The sequence below is a fragment of the Orcinus orca genome, chromosome 9 (genome assembly GCF_937001465.1).
Source record: "Orcinus orca chromosome 9, mOrcOrc1.1, whole genome shotgun sequence".
Classification (NCBI taxonomy): domain Eukaryota; kingdom Metazoa; phylum Chordata; class Mammalia; order Artiodactyla; family Delphinidae; genus Orcinus; species Orcinus orca.
Genome location: NC_064567.1, coordinates 29,223,897 through 29,249,790, shown reverse-complemented (window position 1 = coordinate 29,249,790; position 25,894 = coordinate 29,223,897). Strand labels below are relative to the sequence as shown.

Here is a 25,894-nt window from a genome sequence, read left to right as displayed (position 1 = left end):
GAAAGGGAGGGAGGAAATAAGACAATGCACTAGATTTTAGATAAAAGTACAGAAAATAAACGAGGTAATTCTTATTAGGATTGAGGTACGTTTCCTTTGATATTCATCAATATGACAGGTAAGTATCCTGATTAAGAGCTGTGAAAAAGTCTTGAGTACAAGAAAAAGTAAAGGAGGGAGAAAGGATAAAGTGTTTCAAAAGTAAAGGAGGAAGAAAGGATAAAGTGTTGCATAAAGTGTTTCAACTCCAATCTGAAAAACATAAACAGAACATTAAATTATGAACTAAAGACACATTTCCCTGAAAAAAAAGTTAAGACAGTTGTAAAATAATAATACCCAATCTCTACTGAGTGCAAACGTTTGAAAGAAAAAGGAAACAAACTGAGCAGTGAAAGGCTAAATATAGCACGGTTGAACAAATGCTGGGAGTAGTCGAAAGATTAAAATAAAAAGACAACTCCCGGGACTACAGACGTCTAATACAGGCTTTTTACTCAACGTTATCTAGTTATTGCTAAGATAGCCCATTAGATAGTAAGGTTTCATCCGTTATTTCTGCTTGCTCACTTTTTTTCTGGTGCAGGTATATGTATAGATCAATTACATTAGAATGAAGACGAGACGGACCGCAAAATAGACTGTATAAGAGGCTATTGAGAAATATTTGTTCACCTTTTAATAAGGGAAATACATATTTACTCCATATTCTGAGTGTAAACTATTTGTTAGATGGCAGCCAATCTATCGTCCCACTTACATCTTTAGGAGTGGATACGGAAGATAAATTCCAGCAATGAGCTCTGTTTTAAACAATCCCAATTGCCCGAACTTTGCTGATAATTCTAGCGTTAGAACCTTTGCCGTCTGCCTGGCACTACTTGAAATCCATGACTCACAAACGCCGGGGCGTGGAATCACAGCAGTAAAAAACAGGTGAAAACTTGTTCCTAGTTGTGTTCTGCAGGCGCATACAACTCCCGTCATTCCCCGTGTAAATATCAACAAATAAACAGAGGCACCGCATTTCAGATTCTGTTGCGCACCGTTCGCAACGGCGCTTGGTTTTTGTAGTTTCCACGTGGAGGACTGCCAGCGTGCTCAAGTTTGCTGGGGAGGTGCTAAAACTACACTTCCCACAAAGACGCGGAGGCGGACTCCGGTCGGCCTACGTCAATGCTTCAGCCAGCCAATGACCGCTCCGGGCGGCGGTGAGGCAAGCGCTGTCAGGAGCCAAAGTGGTTTTTTTTTTTCTTTTTTTTTTTTTTTCCGCCGAAGCCGAGCGGGCGCTGCTAGCGGAGGCGCCATATTGGAAGGGACAAAACTCCGGCGACAGCGAGTGACACAAATAAACCCTTGGACCCCCTCGCTCCCCCAGCTCTGAGGGCCGCGATGTTGTACCTAGAGGACTATCTGGAAAGTGAGTGGGCGGCACTGGCGGGCCCGACTTGGGGACCTGCGGGCGGGCGAGGGCGGGAGTGGACGGGATGGCGGGATGGCGGGAGGGAGGGGGAGGCGGGGGATGTTTCTTTCTCACGGTAACTGGCAGCCTCGCTGTGGGCTGCCGGCTCCCTCGACCCCCCCCGACGCACGCACGCACGCACGTAGCGACGTATGCGCGTACTTTCGCCTTTGGCCCCGCCCCTCTGACGGACTCTCCCATTGACAGTGATTGAGCAGCTGCCAATGGACCTGCGGGACCGCTTCACCGAGATGCGCGAGATGGACCTGCAGGTGCAGAGTAAGTCGGCGCGTTTGCCCTTGTTCGCTGCGCGCGTTCAGTGCCAGACTTACTTGCCATCGACACCAGCGACTCTGCTCTTTGGCTCTCCTCCGGCTCACTCGCTAGTACAGAAGGAGTTGTCCAAAAGAACCGGCAATGCCAAATCTTGCCTCTTCTGTCTCCCACGCTAATTTTCTCCTTTTACAAGAGAAGGTGGCATTAGAGCACGTGTGCTCCTTTCTCGAATTTGTGACTGTGCAATAAAAGTTTCTATACCTTCGTTGAGAATGTAGATATGTTTTAGTGCACATCGGCGTACATGTTGCGAAGATTTTGACTTGAGACTTCATGTATAGAACATAGATTTCAGCATTTATATTTTTGTTGAAGTTCATGCTAATCAAAATTCAAGAGCGGACAACACATAGAAGCACAGGTTATATGTAGTTCTTTAGAGACCCTGGTGAACTTGGAATGTCGCATTTGAAAAGTTACACATTAAAGGATACATTCTCAACTGTCAACAATATGGTAGTTTCTCAGTCAAAATAAGAAAGTAAATAAAATTTCACTGTAAAGCTTCTTGTCTGCTGTAACAAAAATTTTGACTTTTCTTCTTTCAGTTATAGCTTGGTAGTCCGGAGACGTGTTCCCCAAAATAACCTTGCTCTTTCATAGAACAGTATTTAATTTATTTGATCTTTTTTTCTGTGAAGTTTCTTTAAAGAGTTTATGATTCAGAGAGGGTAAAGAATAAATACCTTTGGAGATAACAAGGTAAATAGAGCAAAATTTCGAAACAAGAAAACAGTGCTGAGTACCAAATGTATGTCCATCATGCTCTGAAAGAACCTCACACACCTTCCCCCTTTGTGAAATGAATATAATATAGCTATTCCAACTATCTTGTAGAGATACTATATTAAAAATTTTAAATGTGAAATATATGATACATAATTAAAATGTATAATCAAGTGTACTTTGTTGGCTTTGTGTCACTCCTTTTGTTTGGAGAAATGTAAGTACTCCTTAATTGTTTGAATAATATTAATGGCTGGCCTTCATGGGGTGTATCTGCAGATGTTTCTTGATCCCATGTGTACCAGCTATGTTTGGAGTATACATAGAATTAGGATTGAGATAAGTTTCTTGTGCTGACAGGTTTTCTTCTTAGAAAAGTAGGGGTGGGGGAAGATCTGGGTTTTGGGGTATGATAGGGAAGAAAGGAGTATCATGGAAAGCGATCAGAAAACAACATTCCAGAGTGCGGGAGTCTTGAGGTAGCTAAGAACCTGCCCCCCCCCACCCCTGCTTCTCTGCCCCACCATACCACACATACTTCCATACCCAGTGTTCGTGAATATTCTTTTCTTAGCCTCCTGTCGGTTTTATGTGGTGCATAATACAAGGTGATACATCACGGAAATCACCTTCTGTTCAGTGGATTGCAGTGTGGAAGTCTGAATTGTGTGTTGTTTCTCCAGCTTGCTCACGAAACTCATTTTAACTTTAATGAAGTTGAAATGCTAAATATTTGCTAAAGTAGCGTTTTCTACAGGATTGAACGTAGATTTTATCATCAGACAGATCTGAGTTCATTTTAGGGCTTTACTAACTTATTCATTGGCCTTGACCACAGTGCCACTTCTGAGGGATTTTTGTTGTCTTGCGGATTAAAAGAAATACAGATAAATTAGAAAGTTTAGTACCTGATACGAAGTGGGCATTCAATAAAGGGAAGTTGTTATTTTATGCTTTCATTACAAATGTTAAGTCCTCTAGCAATTTGGACTTGATAATGTAAGTTCGAGGTTTTTTTAAACTTGCATTTTTTACAATAATTAGAATTATCTAAAGTGAATAGGTATTATGGATTAACAAAAGATATCTCTTTGTCAGATAGGAAATGCACTATTATGCACTGAAGATCTCCAAAACAGTATAGTAAAACAGTTTTCCTCAATTTACATAGCAACAAAATCCCTTTTATTTATTTTTCCTTTTTTAGCAGACATAGAATGAAATGACTATTCTTAGCACACACTTCAGGAAAAACTTATCTGGAACAAATAATAATGTGCGTTAAGTGAATAAATGATTGTACCTACCACGTTCAGTCATTATATGAGATGATGGGGTGCTTAATGGTATATAGCAAGAGGTTGAAACCTTTTTATCACATTTTCTTATTGAAATAAATGAGAGGATTATCAAGTGGTGATTTCAATAACAAATCGTGTTTCAGCATATTTGGCTGACTTTATACTGTTAGTTTTTGACCCCAAGCCTATACTATTCAACAGCTATGGTATAGAATCTATCTACATTGTTGACTACTTTGACTATTGGAAAAAGTTTAGAAGTAACAACAAAAATAAATTGTCAGTAGGGAAAATTGTAGCTTTTTTTTTACTAAGGTAATTAAGGCACCATATATTTACATTATTAAAACATGACATATTTAAGTTACAGACCAAGTAAAACAGTGTATGTGCTCAGATACTTTTTTCTTTCTTCACATCAAAGCATGTATATTCAGTGTATGAGTTTGGTCATCTAAGTATGAAATGTTATGTCCTAGATGCAATGGATCAGCTAGAACAAAGAGTCAGTGAATTCTTCATGAATGCAAAGAAAAATAAACCGGAGTGGAGAGAAGAGCAAATGGCATCCATTAAAAAGGTATGTTCAACCCTCTGGATGATATATCTGTGAATTTTTGAGACCCTCTGAGGAAGCTATTTTAAAATTAAATAGTTTGGGGGATATCAAAATGAGGGAAAGTTATCAATAGCTCTTTAGAATTTAAACGTGACTTATAAAATTAAAAATGATGTATTAAATGTTAGAGCTTCAGGTATAGGAATTTATTTTATATATAAATTTGTTTATTTATTTTTGGCTGTGATGGGTCTTCGTTGCTGCGCGCGGGCTTTCTCTAGTTGCGGCGAGCCAGGGCTACTCATCGTTGCGGTGTGTGGGCTTCTCATTGCAGTGGCTTCTCTTGTTGTGGAGCACGGGCTCTTGGCACACGGGCTTCAGTAGTTGTGGCTTGCGGGCTCTACAGCACAGCCTCAGTATTTGTGGCACAGGGGCCCAGTTGCTCCGCGGCATGTGGGATCTTCCCGGACCAGGGTTCGAACCCGTGTCCTCCACACCACTGCGCCACCAAGGAAGTCCAGGAATTTTTAATCATTGAAGCATCTTGGTAATTTAGAAAATTATTTCAATAATTAGTGACTCATTAGAGAGTCACAAAACCATTTAAAAAGTACATTTTTTCTTTTAATTTGTTTTGTTGTAGTTACAGGTAATTAAAGTTGCCTTGTCTTTAAATGTGTATTGTCTTCCAATTTGGGCCACATACTGGGGTGAAAATTAGCAACGTTGAAGCATATTTTATATATTGCTAGGTACCTAGGTTGGTGGAATCAAAGAAGAACAGAATCCTAAGAATTGAAAAGATCTTTAAAAAATATTTAGTTTAAAACTCTTAATTTGTACATCAGTTGGTCCTAGAAATACAGAATTCTTTGAGTTTTTGTTAGTTTTATAGTACTCAGAGCTCTCTTCCAGTTTAGAATGGATATCAGCTCTCCCCTCAAGGTTTGCTTTAAAGGTGTGATTTAGTTTATTTGGGGATACGGTGGAAGAACTACTCACAAGCCCTCAGTTTGGTCATGACTGTGCCATTTGACTGTGTGACATGGGACAGGTCCTTTAATACCTCTGAGTAATAATGGCTCCCTTACCCCCAACCTTCATAGAATTGTTCAAGAATCAACTGAGAAAGAAATTTGAAAACTAGTTGTGTTGTTTATTTTACCACATGGGGGGAATGTTATTTCTGTTAGGAGCAAAAACTTCAGAATCTTTTATAGAATTAGTCCTGACTTGGAGGATATCTGGAGGCCCAGGTGTGTGTGAGTATAGACTTCACATATATGCATCCTAAAGTCATTCATCATGCCTTTATCCTATTAGGTTTTGGGGGTAGCACGGCTTGGATATACCCTAAAAGTCTGATACTTAATGGAACTTCATAGAATTTTTAAAAAATAATTTGCTTTATACAGGGGAGAAATCTAAAGTATTGGTTGATTATATGAATTGAGACCTAGCTTAAAATGAGAATTATAGAACAGTTGGAAACAATGGACATGCAGGTCAGAATCCTTTCAATAGTTGCTTTTATAACAAGTTTTAAAAATGGTTAGCATAAATACTCTTTACAAATTAGATAAGTCTTACATCTTAAATAACATTTATTTTTGAAGAAAAAGAACTATTCATTGGCTCACATAACTTGTACTAGTATAGAGGCTAGACTTGGATGATATTTATTTTTTATTTATATCTTTTCTAGGAATTCTGAACATCTTCCTTTAATCCTTGGCTGTTGTCTAAAATTTCTAATCTTACCCCGTTCCCACCCTATCCCTAACTGGATTTTTATTGCTAATGTATAATGACTGACAGTTATAACAAGCTATGATAATGAAAAATGCAGTTATATGTCCTGCATACACATATTTTTAAATTATTAATTTATTCTTGAAACACGAATGTTTTTATTCAGGATTACTATAAAGCTTTGGAGGATGCAGACGAGAAGGTACAGTTGGCAAACCAGATATATGACTTGGTAAGTAAAATTAACGTGCATGCTATGCTGTATTTGAATTATGGATTATGTTTTAAATGGTGTTGGCTTATATGTAATAGGAAGAACAGACTAAACTGAATTATTGCTCTCTTGATCCCATTTAATTTCAGAGTTCAGTGTCTACTTTTTGGTTTCTTTGTGGAAGAGAGCCAGAGAGTCCACAGTCAGTAGTAGGTCAAGAACCTTATATTTTAGCCAAATCTATTGTAGCTGATGTTAGGCTTTTTTTGTTTTTTTAACAAAAATGGGTGTTTATTATACTAATCCTTATCTTCTTAAGGGAGTGTGCTTACTTGCCTGATAAATCATCTTGAGATTGTTTTTGTGACAAAATACACGTAAGAGTACTATGTTGATAGTTCTTGGTAGTCTGATTAAAATGAAGAAGAGACTTATTTCAATCTGTGTTAATGGATAGCACTCAGCTGTCTATTAAGTGACGTCAGTAGATAGCACTCAGCAACTGGCACAGGTGGCAAAACTGGGAAACATGATTAAATGAACTTTAAAAACAGGGTTTTTTACAGTAGCAGCAGCACTTCTTAAAGATTGAAATCACCAAGAAGACAGATATATGCAATATTTCTCAAATTGGTATAATTATGGGTTTTTTTTAATGTAACGCATCTTCTCCCAAAGTATATACTTTAGGAAATACTGATTTCTGATTCTCTCTCAAAGCAAGTTAAAGCTGAAGACAAATGCTCACTTTTGATTAACTTTAGCATATGGATTCATATCTTATTTTTGTAGTCTTGTGTGGATACAGTTTTATTACTGAATAGATACATGTTAATATAAATGTCATTGGTGTGCATGACACAGATAAAAGGTACATATCCCATTTGGTATACATTGTGAATGCTATACTAAACTAGAAAGCATTTGTCATGTAAAACCACAGAAAATGCTTAATTGTTTTTACATAGTGAAAATATTTTAATGGATATAAAGACCTAGACTCTTTTGCTCATACAGTTAGTCTGAAAACAGTTTCATTAAAGATACTGACTAAAGGAGGGTAGAGTGGGCTGGTGGCTTGATTTACTGTGGAACGAAAACCAAAAAATGTTCTAAATTGTTTTGGTCTTGAATTAGGTCTATAAACATAGAGAAAGACATTTATGTTTGAATCCAGGACTAATTTGTTTAAAACATTCTTTCTCATATGTAGTGACTAGGTGTCAATCTTTATTTAGAAACTACCTGCTTTTTAAATCATATAGCTCTTTGGTTCCAATCTTTTGTTTATATTTTACTTTACTACTTTTTACACCTTTATTAAAAGTACTTCATGCATTTAGAAAATATATATATAACAAATATATGCTTTTTAAATGTGTGTGTGTATCCATCTCTTGTTTACAAACCACACTCTTCATCCACTGTGTACTTGGTGTAATGGAGTTTTATGTGGGTACAATGGAGGAATGAAGAGTAAATGCTATAAATGCTCCTGTCCTCAAGGCGTCTTTTAACTAGTTGGGAAGACATGCCCACAGAGACATGCCCATAAGTAAAGTGGAGAGCCTGTATAGAAACATGTTAACAAATAAAGATTAATACAGTTGGGTATTAAGGGGATCTGGTAAAAGACTGACCTAAGTCAAGCAGAGTTACTGTTGATTTCTTGGAGGGTATGAGATGAGTTTTGAACAGAATTTATTCAGAGCCTCGGGGGCCTGGATTCAGGTATTGTATTGAGGGGAAAGCATTTCACTCAGAGGTAATGGATAAACACAGAATGAAAATAAAAATTAGTAACTTCTTTGAGGGAGATAGGTTATTTAGGCTAGAGATTGAAGGAATAACAAGTGATGTATTAAATTTAATATAATGTAACGAATGTAATAAAAAGCAAGGACCCATAATGGATTCTTGCAGACGTGAGTTCAGCTACTTCACTGACAGTAAGACTTTGGAAAAGTTATTTAATCCTGGAACCTCAGTTTCCTTATCTGTAAAATAGCAGTATTAATTTGTGCCTTAAAGGAAGATTTGAATCAATCTCTCTCTCTCTCTTTTTCGACAGAGATATAGAGACAAATATAGATACATCTATACACATATGTCTATATCTGTCTCTGTATATCTCTTATCTATATCTGTGTGTGCGCGCGCGCACGCACACACACACACACACGCACACACAACACACACACACACACACACAGTGCTCGTAGCTTGGCAGATAGTAGGCACTCGCTCTTTAAAAAAACTCACTTCATCTCATTTCTCTATCAAATTTTCTACTTTCCTGAAGCCACTGCTTCCCTTTCAGCTCTGCCAAGTTAAACCTGTTTTTTTTTTCCATAGTCCCCCATTACTTATTTCTAAGACTGCCTTTTGTCTTTTCTCTACTCTTTCCTATCTCTGTCCCTTTCTTTCCCTCCCCTTTTCTTTTTGTTACTCCCCCCTTCTTCCTTTTTAAAGACTCCATTGCTATTCCAGGTGACCACGATATCCTTAATATAAAATCCATTCTTCTTGAGACTTTATGTTAATTTATTATATTCCCGCCTTTGTGGCCTTTCTCAGTCTCCTTGGGTATCACTCAGAGCGGTTGCTGTTCTGAAGGGTTCTGTCTTTGACCTGCATTGTTTCTTACTCTGTTCAGTGGTTCGCATGTAAAGGTAGTTTTCTTCTCATCTTCAGCCCCAACTCCAGAGGCTGATGAGACCAAATGCCACACGGTAAAGCACTGTTGTGATGCCAGTTTTACCCCCTCCCCGCCACACTCACCACCCAAGCCGAGAAACATTTCTCCATTACTTTTCCATGTGTGTGCTTAGTTTTAGCAATTATGCAATAATTATTCTTCAAGCTCAAACTTCTCCTCTGAGTCTGTTCTTATCTGAGAATTCCTAGGCCCTGGAACTCATTGTATTAAGACTTAAGTCTTCTTGTTTTACTTCTTTCACTAGCATCACTTCTCATGAATAAATAATTGTTAAAATGTTAAAATCAATTATGCACCCTCATTAAATTCCTATAACATTTAACAGGTGAGAGCTTAGAAGGCCCTGTGCTTCAGAGGTGAATAGATAGGATATAGTGTAAGCGTAAAAATACAGTAATTTTTATTTATAGATCCTTTACCCAGTAAACAATGGTACTTGTATTTATACAGTTCTACCTAGTGGGAGAGTATAACTTTCACTCATACAGCAAATATTTATAGATCTCCAACTATGCGTGGTAACTGGTGCTGGATGGGCAGTAATGATACAGACAGGCAATGAATATAGGCAAACTAGATTATTGGAGATTTTGGTAAGTGCTGTGAAGGAAATAAACATTGTGGAAAGAGGGGGAAAGAGTGAGTCACTGGGGGAGGCTTTAAGAGTCTACTAGTCAGGATGAGTGTAGTCTAAGGAGGTGACACCTGAGGCAGTACTTGGAAAGCGAGAAAGAGCACAGCCATGTGACAGGCTTAAGGAAGAACATTTCAGGCAGGTGATGGACCAAGTGCAGTGTCTGAGGTGCAGTGTCTGAGTCTCCTTGGGTAGACTGACAGGTTGCACCAGGAAAGAGGCCAGTGTGCTTGGTGTGTTGTGGGAAAGAAGAGGGTGTGAGCGGGGCAGGCAGAGGGCGGCACGCGCAGGCCTAAAAGCTGATGAAGCAGTGTTTTTAGTCTAAGAGCAGGGGGAGGCCAGTGAAAGATGTTAAACAGAGGAGTGGGACACACCTTAGAGGACATTGTATGTATGGCTTTGCTTAAACATTATATTATTATGGAAATGTCAAGTAAGCAGGTATTATTGTTACAGGTTTTGAGATACAGCAATTGAGTATATAATTGTGTTTGATTTTGCCCCTCAATGTTTTCTATAGCACAGTATTTAATTGTATTATTTTTCATTAAAATATTTTATTTACTTTTAAAATCAATAGTAAGCTTTCTATTCCTGTGACCAGCACTGTACTGACTACCTCATTTATTAAGGAAAAAAATCAGACTGCATAAATATCCACAAATGAAGAAATTTGTGGAACTAGGGGTTCATTGGAATGAACCGACGCTTTATTTAAGAGGGTTTAGTGAAATTTGACTAACAGACTAAAAAAACATCTATCTTTTTTTTTTTTTTTTTTTTTAGGAGTTTATTAATTAATTTATTTATTTTTGGCTGTGTTGGGTCTTCGTTTCTGTGCGAGGGCTTTCTCTAGTTGTGGCAAGCGGGGGCCACTCTTCATCGCGGCGCGCGGGCCTCTCACTATGGTGGCCTCTCTTGTTGCGGAGCACAGGCTCCAGACGCGCAGGCTCAGTAGTTGTGGCTCACGGACCTAGTTGCTCCGCGGCATGTGGGATCCTCCCAGCCCAGGGCTCGAACCCGTGTCCCCTGCATTAGCAGGCAGATTCTCAACCACTGCGCCACCAGGGAAGCCCAACATCTATCTTATTAAAATAATTTCCTTCCAGAATCCTGATGTTCATAGGCTTTAAACACTTTTTGGTGTTCCTCAGTCAGGTGTCACTGTCATAAGGCCACATTAGATTACAATACCTAGTAAAGGTGATTTATATATACGCTGATAAAGCTTGAGCTCTTGGTTAATGCTTGAATGGTTTTAGCAGCCTCTTACAGTGCTAAATACCCTTGAACTTGCTTCTTTTTTATATCCTGGTTTATTCCTGAGATGATTATATTTCAGGCCCACATTTTACCTATAAATTTGAGAATTCTTCATCCGATACTCTAATTAAGGAAATATATTATGTGAGCTTGACCTTTTGATTTGTCTCCTATCCTTATTGTCTTTTAGGAGAATGATTAGATGTAGTTTATGTGCTAAGGCCTTAAGTATTTGATTCACCCTAAAGATGGATCAAATTTTCATCTAGTTTAAATTTAATTCAGGATGTGAAGAATCATTTTCATGACTTACCATCAGAGAAATGATTTGCCATCATGTTTCCTTTTTATTCCCCAGTTTACCCTCCTGATTCCCTATTACTAGATCTTTTCATGGATAGAAATTTCTCTCTTATTGCCATGGATTTCCACTTAGAACCTTGTAGACTGAGTGCTCATTGTGAAAGGGCAAACTTGACATCTAACTTTTAGAATTTGACAGTGTTGGAAGCCATAAAATCATGGAAAAACTTTTAAAAAGCTTTATTCAGTTCAGTTTGAGTCCATCAAGTGATACATTTTAAAATTTGAATATTGGAAAACTGGGAGAGACAAAAGAGAAAGAATAAAGGATTACAGCTCTATGCAAAAATAATTAAAGGGTCAGGATTTTTTGTTTGTTTCATGCAGAGGGGCCAAGGGTGACTTAAATATTTTATGATCATGAATATATTAACAAATAATGTTGACAGAATTTCCTTTGTCTCTGTAAAGGTCAGAAAAAGGACACTAAATTTAAAGAAGTTATGATTTGGGGTTGTAGGATATGATTTAGGGGTTGTAGGATATGATTTAGGGACCTTTTGTGGCTAGCATTTATTGACATTAAGTGGGGAGCAGATCAATAATTAGACTCTGTGGTCAGCCTTGTGTTAGAAATCTGTGGTTAATGGAAAATCTCTCGATTGGATCAGTACCCTCTTTACCACTATAAATCAGTCTTACAGGGTCAGGTGTTTGTAGAGCGGTACAGTAACTTGGGTTCTTGCTTCACCTGATATCTGGGGGGCCATTATGGAGCTCAGCTAGGATAGGTGCTTTACCCATTCAGAATCATGTAGGTAGAGGGAATGCACTTAATAATAGGTTTCAGATACGTTCAGTGCAGCTCTTGCTATTGCTGTTCAATACTGTTTAAGTATCCTGGTGCTTTATAGCTTAAGTTAAATCTTGTGGTCAACTTCTTTCCAACTCCTAATTTGATTTAGTACAGCAGTGGTGAATCGAATAAAAAGAATTCTCATTGTTTGATAATTGCTTATAATATTAATCAGTTCATAATCTTTTTTACCTACCAGTGGGAATGATTGAAAGCTCCCTTACAAAACTCCCCACCACAATGTGGTTAAGGCTTTTCTGTATCTGTTTATTTTAATTGTGAATTCAGTTTTTCGAGTTATTAACTCTTTAGGTTCCACTGCTTTTTCTGAACTATCTGATATTGGGAATTCCATCATTATTTCCATGTTTTCAGGTATAATAAACATTATTAGTGCTATCTTAAAAGATAATTAAGCAATTCTTAAATTCAGGGGTGGAATGAGTTAGGGAGGTATGTATGGTTTCTTCATCTCACCTCGATCCCCCCCTGCCCGTAACCGAGATTCTAACACTTCCTGTCTATACTGTCTGCCCCTATGACAGGTCGCACCAGGCTTTGTTTTTCTCTGAGAATTCTGTTTGTCTTCTTGTCTCTATACACTCTTTAGTTCTTTAATTATCACTCCTTTCCACCTGTTTGAAAACAATCCATTCTTCACTATCTAACTCGTTCATAATTCCTTTGTCTACAATAGCCCAATATTATATTTTTTCTTTATGTGCTACTTTTTATTTTTATTTACTTTTACTTTTATATTTATTTACTTTTTATTTTTATTTGTTTGTTTATACCTTTACTGTGTTAAAAATCTTACATAAATCTTGATTTGTCAGCTAAATTTTAATTCCTATGAAGGCAGGGATTCTCTCATTCTTCAGGTATTCTCCATTTACCCAGTGCCAAGCACACGATAGGAACTCAATATTTATTAGTAGTATAGTTGTAGGTAAGAAAGGCGGTGGAGTATTTTCATTGCATTAAGTAGACTTGGAATTTAGATATGAGTATTTTTTCTGATTTCCCTTGAGATTAAATTTTGACAATGTAAGAGATATTCTTGAATAACAGGTCTGTGTTCACACTTTATTATTGGAAGGGAGTTTCCATTAAAAAGGATGCTCAGTTACCTGCAGGTTCTTTGAATAGTAGCATGTGTCTATAATACGTGACCCTATAGAATTTTAAATATTGTAATTACAACTTCTGCCAAGCTCTGAAAAATTGTGTGTGAAGATGGAAGGAAAATTGGGCCTTGAATTATTGAAAAATCATAAACCAGCATCCCAGTGATTACTGTTAATATACAAAATACAAATAATAAGACAATATTCTTATTTTTTTTCAATTTGAATTCTATTACTTTGAGTTAAAAAATTGGCTTCTGCATGCGGAAGTTCAGAGCAATGTTAGGTATAAACAGTGAAACACAATCTATTACAGATAGATCAGAGTTAAGTCTCATTTTTATAATGCACTAGTTATTGAATTTGGGCATGTTGCTTAACCCTTCTGAGCTTTAGTTTCTTCACTTATGAAATCGAGACAGTAATAACCCATCTCAAAAGATTAGAGCAAGGACTAGAAAACATAAACCTTCCAATGCACCAAACACATTAGTGGCATCTAACACCCACAAATTGTCTTTTGCTACTCTTCTTCCCCACTCCCTCATTTAGATACACATTATTTAATCGAAAGTCTTATTTAAATTTTTTGCCCTCTGGTGTATCATAGCATTTTGACATTTGTGAGAAAGTTACTCTTAAATATAACAGTGATTAAGAGGGAAACTAGAGTTTGAAAAAGAAAGATGTTGACAATAATGTGACATGAATATTTTTCAAGACTTGGTGTTTTTTGGTTTCACTTCAAAGTAGTAAATTTGAATAAGTATTGAAAAAATTTAATATTAAGCTTTAAAAATACATTGACTTGTTGCTAGTTTGAAGTGTCATAAAATTTTCTGAAATCAGTCCAAAGATCTCTAGGTGAATGAGAAAATACAATTTTGCCACCTTAACCAAGGGCAACAGTATTACAATAAAACTCTTTTTTTTTTTTTTTTTTGCGGTACACGGGCCTCTTACTGCCGTGGCCTCTCCCACCGTGGAGCACAGGCTCTGGACGCGCAGGCCCAGCAGCCATGGCTCACGGGCCCAGCCGCTCTGTGGCACGTGGAATCCTCCCAGACCGGGGCACGAACCCGCGTCACCTGCATCGGCAGGCGGACTCCCAACCACTGCGCCACCAGGGAAGCCCACAATAAAACCCTTTTGACCAAGCTCTTTGTGGAATGGCATTTTCTGGCTAAAAACCCTTTTGTTTCAACTCTTTACATAAATGTTTACAAGTATAATGGTCCACTTTCCTGCCTTAGAGAAATGTATGTATAGAATATAGGAGCCTCTTTGTTTGTAGACTGAGGATCTTTCATTCCTTACTGTGACAGTTATTATGGTCTGGCAGTGTGGATGGCCTTGTTATAAGTAGGAGATTAGGCTAAAAGTAATTGCAGGGCATACTAAGAACTGTTACCAACCCTCCTGTACCACCCACCGCCCATCTTTGCTTTACTTTTCATATCCTACTTCTTCCAAACATTTTCTAACAAATTGCGATTCTGGTTTCTTAAAACTTAAAATTTATTCAAGGAAACTTCGGAGATACTTAGCCTAGCACCCTCATGTTATAGATTAAAAACCTGCAGTGTAGGTTAATTGACTTGCTCAAGGATACAAAGCAGATGCGCTAAAAGAAATAAAGATTTAGGTTTCCTCATTAAACTGACACTTTAATAGTGTCCCAAATTGTGGTGGTTATCTTTGATCTTCTTTGAAACAGGTAGATCGACACTTGAGAAAGCTGGATCAGGAACTGGCTAAGTTTAAAATGGAGCTGGAAGCTGATAATGCTGGAATTACAGAAATATTAGAGAGGCGTAAGTAAACTTTACAGTTTTGCATCAATGTTGGACAGTACATGTGCACATCATTGAGGAGACACACGTCCCGCAGAGGCTTCTCAGGTGCTGCTCCTTGGTGGACGGTGGCACCTGGGTGGGATAGCTTGGTCCCCAGCAGTTGGACTGTTTGGGTCACGGATACTTGGAGAGATAATATATCATCCACTCACTCTGTATGAAAATAACATATTAAGTCATTCCATTTTTTAACATGGATATATGCTAGTAAGATGAGTGGTAGGAACAAAGATTTAAAGGAATACAACCATCTAGAAACAAGTCAGCCATCTGGCATTACGTGTTTTGACTTTGCCCTGCCAGTTTATGCACTTAAGTGTTGAAGAAGGTTGTTATTTTTTCTTCTTAAGGACTGCCTTAAAGCTTTCCCTCAGCTGTGTTACTAAGAAAGATTTTAATGAGTTCTTCAACACTTCCTCTTTTTCTCAAGAAGTCTTTCCTAAACTTTCTCTTATCAGCAAGAAACCATTTTAATATTTCTCTGCAAGACTCGACTTGATCTCCTGCTATAATTTACTCTTATCACTTCCAGGGTTTAACTCAGGAGACTTCCCCAAAATGGAGACATGAGCTCTGATTCTTTAACTAATTTAGCTCTTCCAGCCTAAATAGATAACGTCCATAAAATCAGATAGTGCTGTGCTAAGCCCAGAGTAGGCACTCACTAAATGTTAGTTGAATCAAGTCAGTATTATGGCTGATTTCTAGTAGAATTTAATTAAAGGATTCAAGCATTTCTTTTCTTGGTGCATTTCAACAGCAAGAAATCGGTACAGCAACATGTACCTATTTCTACACACAGATGAAAGGTTTCTTTAGAGTGTTAGGTTACATATATCTCTGTTTATATACTCACTAGATGTCAACTAGGGCAGCAACCACACATGAATCCATCTTGGTACCCATAGTTGCATGTTTGTATTCAGAAATAGATCCATCATTTTAGATGATCATCTTATTTATTTGTGATACTTTTATTCCAGGGGGATCCTATCTGAAGATAATAAGTATTTTGAGGCAAAATAAAATATTTTATTTTATTTTTTTGAAATGCTGATGGTAGCTGTGAGTAGCAATAAGCCATGCCTATTCAGTACTGCAGGAAGGGTAATGAAGCATCCTCTGTAAGGACGCAGACATATGAAAGTAAATTAGATCAAGTTATAAAAATTGCTCCACCCTGTGCCCTGCCATAATTTCATCTCAAGGGATCAAGATAAACCCAGGAAATTTCTTTAAAAGTATTTTAAAGCTTGGCGGTAGAGATTCTATGCATCACTTTTCACAAACAAAATCCCTAACTTCTTTTAGGAAGTCTTTACTATCGCATGTCATTTTAATGATCAAAGGATTTTCTTTCATATAGTAATGTCCCATTGCCTAATACTTTAGACTCTCCCATTAACAGGTCTTCAGCTCAGTAACTCTAGGTTGAGTTTTTCAGATCAGTAATGGAGTTACAATACCCATTCATCCACTTATGTTGTACCAAATGTCGTGAATTCCCTAAGTCAGACATTAGCGTGCTTTGACCCATTTTGTACTTAAGGTGAATATTGAAAAATAGGTTACTTATTGTTTAGAAAGAGGATCAGATTGGCTCAGGGTAAAATTGGCAGTGGTGACCCTCTAATGTGTTTGGCTAAAATGATACAGGCATAGGCATCAGAGCTTGCCAGTTCTTTGCTGGTTAAGGGTACAGAATGCCTGTATTTGATTGATGTGTAAAGAAGTTCTGTGGCGATATCTCATGTGGTATATCTCTATGCCTCTCTTTTTTTTTTTTTAGGATCTCTGGAATTAGATACTCCTTCACAGCCAGTGAACAATCACCATGCTCACTCACATACTCCAGTGGAAAGTAAGTTTGATTTAGGACAGCTAAAATTTTAAAGACAATTAAAAATTCATTATATTATCTATGTATTCTCTTTCACTAGCTTTACACAACCAATTGAGAAACGAATATCCTCCCCTTTTATTTTGTGAGATGTATTTTTTTTCATTGCAATTACTGGCAGATTTATCTTCTTCATTTGGGAAGAGCATATTTGATTTGGGAACAGGTAGTCTGTTTTCCCTAGAATTCATTGCGGAAGAACATGTGGTACTAGTAGCAGTGTATACTGACTACATACATATACCTGATTCTCTCCAGGGAGTGTTAGAACTAAGCCAAACAGTGAACTACTTGATTGTGGGCTCTTTGTCTTTTTTATCCTTGCTTTTCAATTTTTTAGCTTACTGTTGGCTTATAATAAAGTCTCAAATGGTTGGTGAGTTAGTGAGTAAATGAATGGTTAGTCAGATGCTAGCTGGCTAGATGACCGTATCGGTGCCTTTTTTTGACAGAGCAATTTGATATGAAAGAAAGATTGATTGAAAATTATTTTAAATTGTAGTTAATGTTTTGAAAACAAAATTCTCCTCATGTTATATGTGAAACCATGGTGTATCATGGGTTGTCTTCACTACTTTCCTATTAAAGTTTTTTAAATGTCCAAGCAGTCTGCTCTTACTAAAACAGGTGACACAGAGAGTTCTGTTTGTCCTGTCTTCTCAGAAAACATAATGTTCTGTATTCCATGAGGAACTCAGATCATAACTGTATCAGTTTATAACCAGATGGAGTACAATATTATGCCTTGTCTGTAGTTCTCTAAAATTTAAAAAAAATTGAATTTTTTATTTATTCAGAAAGGAAATATAATCCAACTTCTCACCATACGACAACAGATCATATACCTGAAAAGAAGTTTAAATCTGAAGCTCTTTTATCTACCCTAACATCAGATGCCTCTAAGGAAAATACGCTAGGTAAGTTTATTATCTTAAATATGATTGTTTTCTTTTTTTGTTTGCATTAAACTAAAGGGAAATGACAGCAATTAAGATTAATTATACAGATTCTTTACCTGGTTAAAGTATACGATAGGAAGAAAGAAGTAAAAATGTGACACGAAAATTTTAAATTTAGTGATTATATCTGTGCTGAGAACTAATATATTTTAAGCTCTCTAACTTTATGTTCTCTCTAACCATTTTTATTGCTTCTTTAATTCTATACAGGTTGTCGAAATAATAATTCTACAGCTTCTTCTAACAATGCTTACAATGTGAATTCCTCCCAGCCTCTGGCATCCTATAATATTGGCTCCTTGTCTTCAGGAACTGGTGCAGGGGCAATTACCATGGCAGCAGCTCAAGCAGTTCAAGCTACAGCTCAGGTAAAAAGGAAAAAGGTTTGGAAACAATGTTAAATTTTGTCTGGATCCTTGGCAAACTCAAATAGAAACAACTAGATAGGAACAAAAAGAGTTTTCTTGCACTGTAAAGTTTCATTTTTAAATCATAGTTTTATGATATCTGACATTTTATTTAATGAAATGAATATGCAGAAATTCCCTGATTGATAATGAAAAGTAAAAAATAGATTCATACAACCTCATGCAGATCCCTTCTCATAGTAGTTGCTCATGACGCCCATATTCTTGACTGTAAGCCACAGCACCTGCTAGGACTATACTTTATTCTTTCTACCAGTTCCAGGGCTTTCTCTATAGCCTCAGAACGTAGGTTGCCTTGAGTTCGTTCACTTCTGTACTGGTTATCTGTATTCCTTAAGATACCCATCCTGTAGTTACTTCATAACTAGGTAAAAACTGATCTTAAATCTTTACATAAAATAGCTTAAATTACAATGATGAAAATAATGGTTTAAACAAAATAATATTGGATAAGCCAAAATAATGCTGTAACTAGTAAGACTTGAAAAAGAAAATATACATACTTATATTTATTAATACTACCAATGAATGTCTTTCTAAGATGAAAGAGGGACGAAGAACATCAAGTTTAAAAGCCAGTTATGAAGCATTTAAGAATAATGACTTCCAGCTGGGAAAAGAGTTTTCCATGCCCAGGGAAGCAGCTGGCTATTCATCATCTTCAGCGCTCATGACTACATTGACACAGAACGCCAGCTCATCCGCAGCAGATTCACGGAGCGGGAGAAAGAGCAAGTAAGTTTTATTGCTACAGTAGCCCGTACCTTTACTAAGTATGCAGACTACCTGGCATCCAGCTGGGCTTCCATATATTAAACAAAGGCAGCATGATATGATGGGTCAGGGTGAACTTTGGGGAGGTGGGAAGACATGACATTTCCTTCACACTGACTTACTTTGAAAGGGATGAAGTCTTTAAAAAGTGCTAAAAGACCATAATTTTTCTAGAGTCTTAAATTGGTTTATTAATAAATGACTTCTTTTTACTTTCTTTTGTTCATTAAGATAAACCATTTTATGAAACTTTTTCTGCTTATAACACCTTATTTTGTCATGTGTTTCCTGGAAATTTTTTTAAATAAGATTCTTCATTTTGATTAAGAGCAAGTTGTCTTAATTCTTGGTATTACATCCCCAAAATTGAAATTATGAAAATATCCCTAGATTTTGTAGATGAGACTCTTAAGATGATTATATAAAAACCGAACAGCATTTGGCACCATCTTTCCAAAGTACCTGCATATGTTAGGTATTCATACATAGTGAAAGTTCAAATGCTCGGTCAAAAGAATTGTATCATAATTTTATCATAATTTATTCTTTAAATGTATTTTCTGCAAGTAAATGTTGTATTTTCTGGGTTCCTGTACTTTCTGTGACTAAATCTCTAAAAGAATGATCAATGTAGAATTACCACGAAAGTGCTAAATATCTTAAAAATTCATTAATGACCCAAACTTTTTATAACTGCCGATGATAAATTTTTGCATTTTTAAAATTTATTAGCATACGGATAATGGTAAATTTCTTGTGAATTTTAACACTTTTTGTTTCCTATCCTACACAGGTAAGTATTCACATGTCAGTTAATGGTCATGATTATTTTCATCAAATGCTTCTGTGTATTTGTATTTTAGATTTTGATGAAGAGTATTCAGTTTGCTTAAAAATACAAAGAATGTCTGTAAGGTAGCCATAACTAATACTAATTCTTAAAAGTATTACCTACAATTTAAATCAATGGTAAGTAGTAACTGATTAAAAATTTATTCTAAAAACTTTGAAATATTTTGAAAGAATTTCCTTTAAATACATTTGCTCTCCAGAAAACAAAAATCTCAGATAAAAATAAACTGTTATGAAAAATGTTTTATTGCTCTAAACAATTGTGCTTTTAAATCTGTTTATCAGATTATTTGAGTGTTAAATATTAATTTATACATTTAATGTTATTTCATATCATACCACTTACTTAGAAGTTATTTTCAGGTAACTTCTTATGGATGCTGAGCAAATAAAACTGATACTGTTTTTCTCAGAAACAACAACAAGTCTTCAAGCCAGCAGTCATCATCTTCCTCCTCCTCTTCTTCCTTATCATCATGTTCTTCGTCATCAACTGTTGTACAAGAAATCTCTCAACAGACAACAGTTGTACCAGAATCTGATTCGAACAGTCAGGTTGATTGGACTTATGACCCAAATGAACCACGATACTGCATTTGTAATCAGGTAAAAATCTGACATAGGTCTATAAAAGCATAATCTGAATAAATTAGGAAAAAGAGCTACTCCATTTTTATAGAGTTCTTTTTACTCCAGTTAAAAATACCTTTGCTTCTTTAATATATTTTTCTCCTGCTTCTTATAAAAATGACGTGTTTGCTGTAAATACAAAGAGTATAAAGAAACATATAAGTCATCCATAATCTCGGCCCTCAGATATAACCTATAATTAAACATTTCGATGTACTACTACTATGTACCCCACATGGATGTTGTCTTAGCCTGCTCAGGCTGCCATAATAAAATACAACAGACTGGGTGGCTTAAACAACAGAAATTTGTTTTCTCACAGTTTTGGAGGCTGGCTAGTCCAAAATTAAGGTGCTGGCCAATTGTGTTCCTGGTGAGGGCTCTCTTCCTGGCTTGCAGACGGCCCCCTTCTTGTTGAGTCCTCACATGGTGAAGAAAGAGAGCTTTGGTATCTCTTCCTTTCGTATAAGGACACCAACTTGATTGAATTAGGACTCCACCCTTACGGCCTCATTTAACCTTTATCCTCTCCTCACAGGCAGTCACGTTGGGGGTTAAGACTTTAACACATGAATTTTGGGAAGGGACACAAGCATTCAGTTCATAATACATATGTACACAGATACACACATAGGTGTATGTGTATTTGAATTTGACAGTTGGAATCATGGTATGTCCTTTAATGTAACTGGCTTTTTTCACTAAATCATGTGTACTGAACATGATTTTTCTTGTCATTTTTTTCTTCTCACAGTTGTCTGTTATACTCTGTACTGTAACTTATTTAGTCAATATTTAGCTATAAATTATTTTAGTGGTTTTATTTTTTAAAAATTACAAATAACATTATGGTAGGCATTTTTTATGTAATCCATTTCATACATCTAATTTCTAGGACAGTCCTTTAGAATTAAAATTAAGTTATAAATATTTGATACCAACTACCAAATTATCTTCTAAAATTTATTACCAAAATTAATAAATTGATGAATATGCCTGTTTCCTAAACCCTGTCCAGCACTGCATTTTATTCTCTCTTAAAAACCATGTACCAATTTTGATAGTTTTGAATCACACAGTTGTTTCAATTTACCTTAGTAGTAAGATTGGATTTTTTTGGCCATTTTGATTTCTTCTTTTATGTGTTGGCTGGTTTTTTCTATCATTTTTGTCACATATAAATATTTTGCTTGGTTTAGTTTTTTAATTCTAAAATTCCAATTTTATGTAGTAATGACTGTCAGTCTTTTTCTTTATGAATTCAGCCATGGATTACATCCTTAGGAAGGCCTCTTCCCCTTTACCCCTTATAAATGTGTCTTGATTTTTAAATGTTTTCATCTGTTGATATGCTTTAATTTCTTCACATTTAAATCTTTAATCTGTCTGCAGTATATTGTGTTTAACAGTGTGAGTTGCCAGTCTAATTTTTAAGAATATGCCATTTAAGAGTTTGCTAGTTCTGCTGTCACCTGATAAACATTTTTTAACGTTAATGATTAAGAATATCCTATAAATATCCTGGCAGTAGAGGTAGATTACCTACAAAAGAACAAAATCAGATTCACCCTAGATTTCCCCTCTATAACACTAAAAACTAGAAGTTGATGAAATATGTCTGTAGAGCTTTGAGGGAGAGATCTAAGTGCCCCCCCCCCGGCCCCTACCCCGCACCCCCACAAATTGTTACCCAGAGAAGTTGTTCATCATGTGCATAGAACCGCAAACAGGTATTTTCACTCATGCAAAGAATCAGGAAGTGTGCCATCTAGTAAAATAAACTCTATCTGAAAACGTATTCAGTTCATTGAGAACTTAAATGAATTCAGGAATTAGGAAGTCGTGCTGTAAAGTGCTAGTGAAGAACAGCAAAAAGAAAAATGAGAAAGGACATATAATAAATAGATAATAAGTTCAGAAGTTTCAATGAAATGGGCTATTGACTGCAAAAATATAAATGACCTAACCTGACCCAAGAAAAAGTAAAAAAAAACTTAAGTATGTAAATAATCAAGAAAGAAACTTAAAATCTTTATAAAAGGAACCACCCAAAAAGTTGGCTCCTTTGTCGAGGTAGTCTACAGAACAAATTCTTGCAGACTTTCAAAGAGTACATAATTTCTGTGTATCTCCCCCTACATCCCAGTCCCAAAAAAACCTTCCAGAAAAAAAAACTGTAAACTGTGTAAAACTATATGCCCTGTTTCTTAATGCAGTTGTATATTCAGTGTATTTCCCTCTATTTTCTTAACAGTATCATAGGTGCTTCTTATATAGTCATAACAAAAATATTTAATTTTCTTTTAACTAGGTATCCTATGGTGAGATGGTGGGCTGCGATAACCAAGATGTAAGTATTAAATTTTTCTATTTAGGAATGAAAAAATCACAGATTATTATTTCTAGAATGTATACTTTTTTGTTTACTGTGTCTCTCAGTATAAGAAAACAGGTTTGAAGTTATGTTAATTATAATAATGCTAGAGTATTCCTCCCCCAAATAGGATAGTATGCCTTAATGTATTCCCTATTTTAACTTTTTTAAAGCTAATTTTACAGTTTTATGTGCAGATTATACTTCTCAAAAGGTGCTACGTTGTATGAAAATTAGAAACACCCTCCTCCCCTTTTGCCAAAGAGTGCTGTGTTTGCTAGAATTCAGTTCACTTATCACAGTGAAGAATTGGAACTTTAGAACAGTACATTCTTTCAGGAAGCATGGTGCTAAGGTGAAGGCTCTAACGGGGGTTATTTTCCTCCTATTAGTGTAGTATTTCCTAAGGTACTCTGCTAGTGTCAGCTGATAAGAGCCACTTCTGATACTAAAAAATAAAGAAGGTTTGAAAGAAAAGAATTCCTATTTATTTTCTTTGAAGCTTAATTTGGGTTAGAGATATGTTTTGAATGCTGAGAATATTTTTGTCTAGTAATTTCCACTCCCTTCTTAACTGTCACACAGCTCAGCCCCCTCTTGTCCATGTTTTCCTCCAGACGGGTAACTGAACCCTGAATTCTAAAGAGGACTAATCAGTAATGTCAAGATCCTAAGGTTAATAATAAGAGTTTTAAATTTTTAAAACAATTTGAAAATTGATCAGGGTTGGCTCATGAAAATGTGTGCTTTCCTGACCTGCCAGGTTCCCAACAACACGTTCACATAGAGAAAGACTTTCCTTCCACTCCCTGTGCAGAACCACTGTGGACTGTTTGTGATTATTGCAAAACCATTTCAAGAAGACCATTGTAAACTGTCTTCTGGGCGCTTAGTGCAAATGAGGGATGAGAGTTCTGTGAATAGTTCTGTCATACTCTCTCTGATCCCTCTCATTCCCAGTTGTGCTCTTCTAAGTGCTAAGATTTTCTGTGAAAGGGTAGAACCACTTAGTATATTGCACAGTGGAACTCCTTTTCTCTGCATATCTAGGAATAGATACACCAGAAAGGAAACCCAGGGCAATCCTTTATGTCTTAATTACAAGTAGCTTGTTCTACTTTATGAGGAAATGAATAAGGCTGAGTATTAAATAAAATCTTTAAAATACATTTACCGCCTATGTGAGAGACCCATCTCACTTCTTCTTGTCCTTGTGAGTTGGTATCAATGTACTCTCCAGCTTAACGGAAATTAGTGAATTTGTGTTCATTATTTAAGATTATGGGAGTAGATTACATGAACCTCAGGGTTAACAAAGATGCACAATTTTCTGTGTCTCCATTTCCTCATCTCTGAAACTTACCAGTTGGACTAAATGAACAACAAATGAGCTCCTAGATGTCAACGTTCTGTTTCCATGGCTCTAATTACTAATATTTAGTCTGCTGGGCATATTTTAACATACTTCCTAATCTTTTACTAAGAACTATTTCTTTGCATTTTTGCTTTCTAGTGCCCTATAGAATGGTTCCATTATGGATGTGTTGGATTGACAGAAGCACCAAAAGGAAAATGGTACTGTCCACAGTGCACTGCTGCCATGAAAAGAAGAGGCAGTCGGCACAAATAAGGGTGGTCGTTTCATTTGAGAAAGAAAAAAACTCCAACATTTTATATAGGACTTTTAAAAAAAGGAAAAAAAGAGAGAGAAGAGACAATGCATTTCCAGGCAACCACTTAAAGGATTTACATAGACAATCCTATAAGATCTTGAACTTGAATTTTATGGGTTGTATTTTAATAATGTAAGTAAATTATTTATGCACTCCTGGTGTGCTCTGAATATTATTCCAGTCAGCCTTGGATTATTTCAGTGGCCAACATATGCAGACGTTTGTACTCCTCAACCATTTTCTCCAAGTAATGGGCATTCTATGATTTAGACTTCAAAGAATTCCAACGATGAAGATTTTAAGAAAAGGATTTTATATTCAACAGGTATGTTCTGCTGCATGTACTGTACTCCAGAGCTGTTACGTAACACTGTATATAAATGGTTGCAAAACAAAAAAAAAGTCAGTGCTTCTAAAAAGAATTTAAGATAATGGTTTTTTAAATGCCTTTATAATAAGCTTTGTTTCTTTGTGAAACTAAATTCAGCGGGCTGAAGGAAATGGTTCATGTGATAAAGTGGGCTGGTATCCTCTAGAGTACCTGGGTACATAAACAGAAATTCCTGTAGGTAAAAACTAATCTGTGCCATTAGTCTTTATATGTTTCTGCATCCAGATAGAGTGCAGTTCATGAGGGTGGGAGGGGGAGGGGCTGAGGGGAAAGGGTGTTTAAGTGATACATTTTTATACCAAATGTGTTTATTTTTTTGTGCAAGTAATCCTTAAGATTGGAATTGTATTAGGTGTTAAAATAAAGTTTTTAAAAAATTACTTGTATTTATACTTCACACTTAATAATGAAAATTTCTTAATTCCAACTAACTTCCGATGTTCATAATCTAAAAAGGACAGAGACCCAGGACACAGAATGCTGCGTAATCTGTTATTTCTTTAATAATGCTTGGAATTTGTGATATGAAAATAAGGGAAAGACGTTTTTAATGCAAATTTGAAATGCAAATGTATTTTTCTAGAACATCTCCCTGACTTTTCCTTCAGTCTAAGGGACATGAAAGAAGTCTAACTACAGCAGATAAAATGAAAATAATGATTGTAGTTGTTTTGACTTGTGGCAGTGTGGCCAGCGTAAGTAAAGAGAACCCTTGGATTGGAGCTTAAAATTCAGTTCTCTTTTTGATTCTACCACATGTTGGTATGACAGTTAATTCACATCTTTAGTCACTCTGGGCCTTATT

General features: G+C 36.2%; 1 protein-coding gene across 3 annotated transcripts; it reads left to right on the top strand.

Annotated features, from left to right (window-relative positions):
* Window positions 1-1,260: 1,260 nt before the first annotated feature.
* On the top strand, window positions 1,261-25,469 carry ING3 (inhibitor of growth family member 3). Of its 3 annotated transcripts, XM_004265516.3 has the most exons (12): window positions 1,261-1,420; window positions 1,670-1,741; window positions 4,305-4,405; window positions 6,303-6,368; window positions 14,970-15,066; window positions 16,898-16,969; window positions 17,806-17,925; window positions 18,178-18,335; window positions 18,937-19,130; window positions 20,435-20,627; window positions 22,963-23,001; window positions 24,539-25,469. In XM_004265516.3, exons 1-12 carry the CDS (start codon window positions 1,393-1,395, stop codon window positions 24,653-24,655), a joined length of 1,257 nt encoding a protein of 418 aa, XP_004265564.1. In that variant the 5' UTR covers window positions 1,261-1,392; the 3' UTR covers window positions 24,656-25,469. The 3 variants fall into 3 exon arrangements, 2 of the variants coding, with proteins under 2 accessions (XP_004265564.1, XP_033276290.1); XR_004481112.2 differs by lacking the exons at window positions 14,970-15,066; window positions 18,178-18,335; window positions 18,937-19,130; ... (1 more) ...; window positions 22,963-23,001; window positions 24,539-25,469 and having other exon boundaries at window positions 1,262-1,420; window positions 17,806-17,917; XM_033420399.2 differs by lacking the exons at window positions 14,970-15,066; window positions 16,898-16,969; window positions 17,806-17,925; ... (3 more) ...; window positions 22,963-23,001; window positions 24,539-25,469 and adding an exon at window positions 6,500-10,445 and having other exon boundaries at window positions 1,262-1,420.
* Window positions 25,470-25,894: the final 425 nt, after the last annotated feature.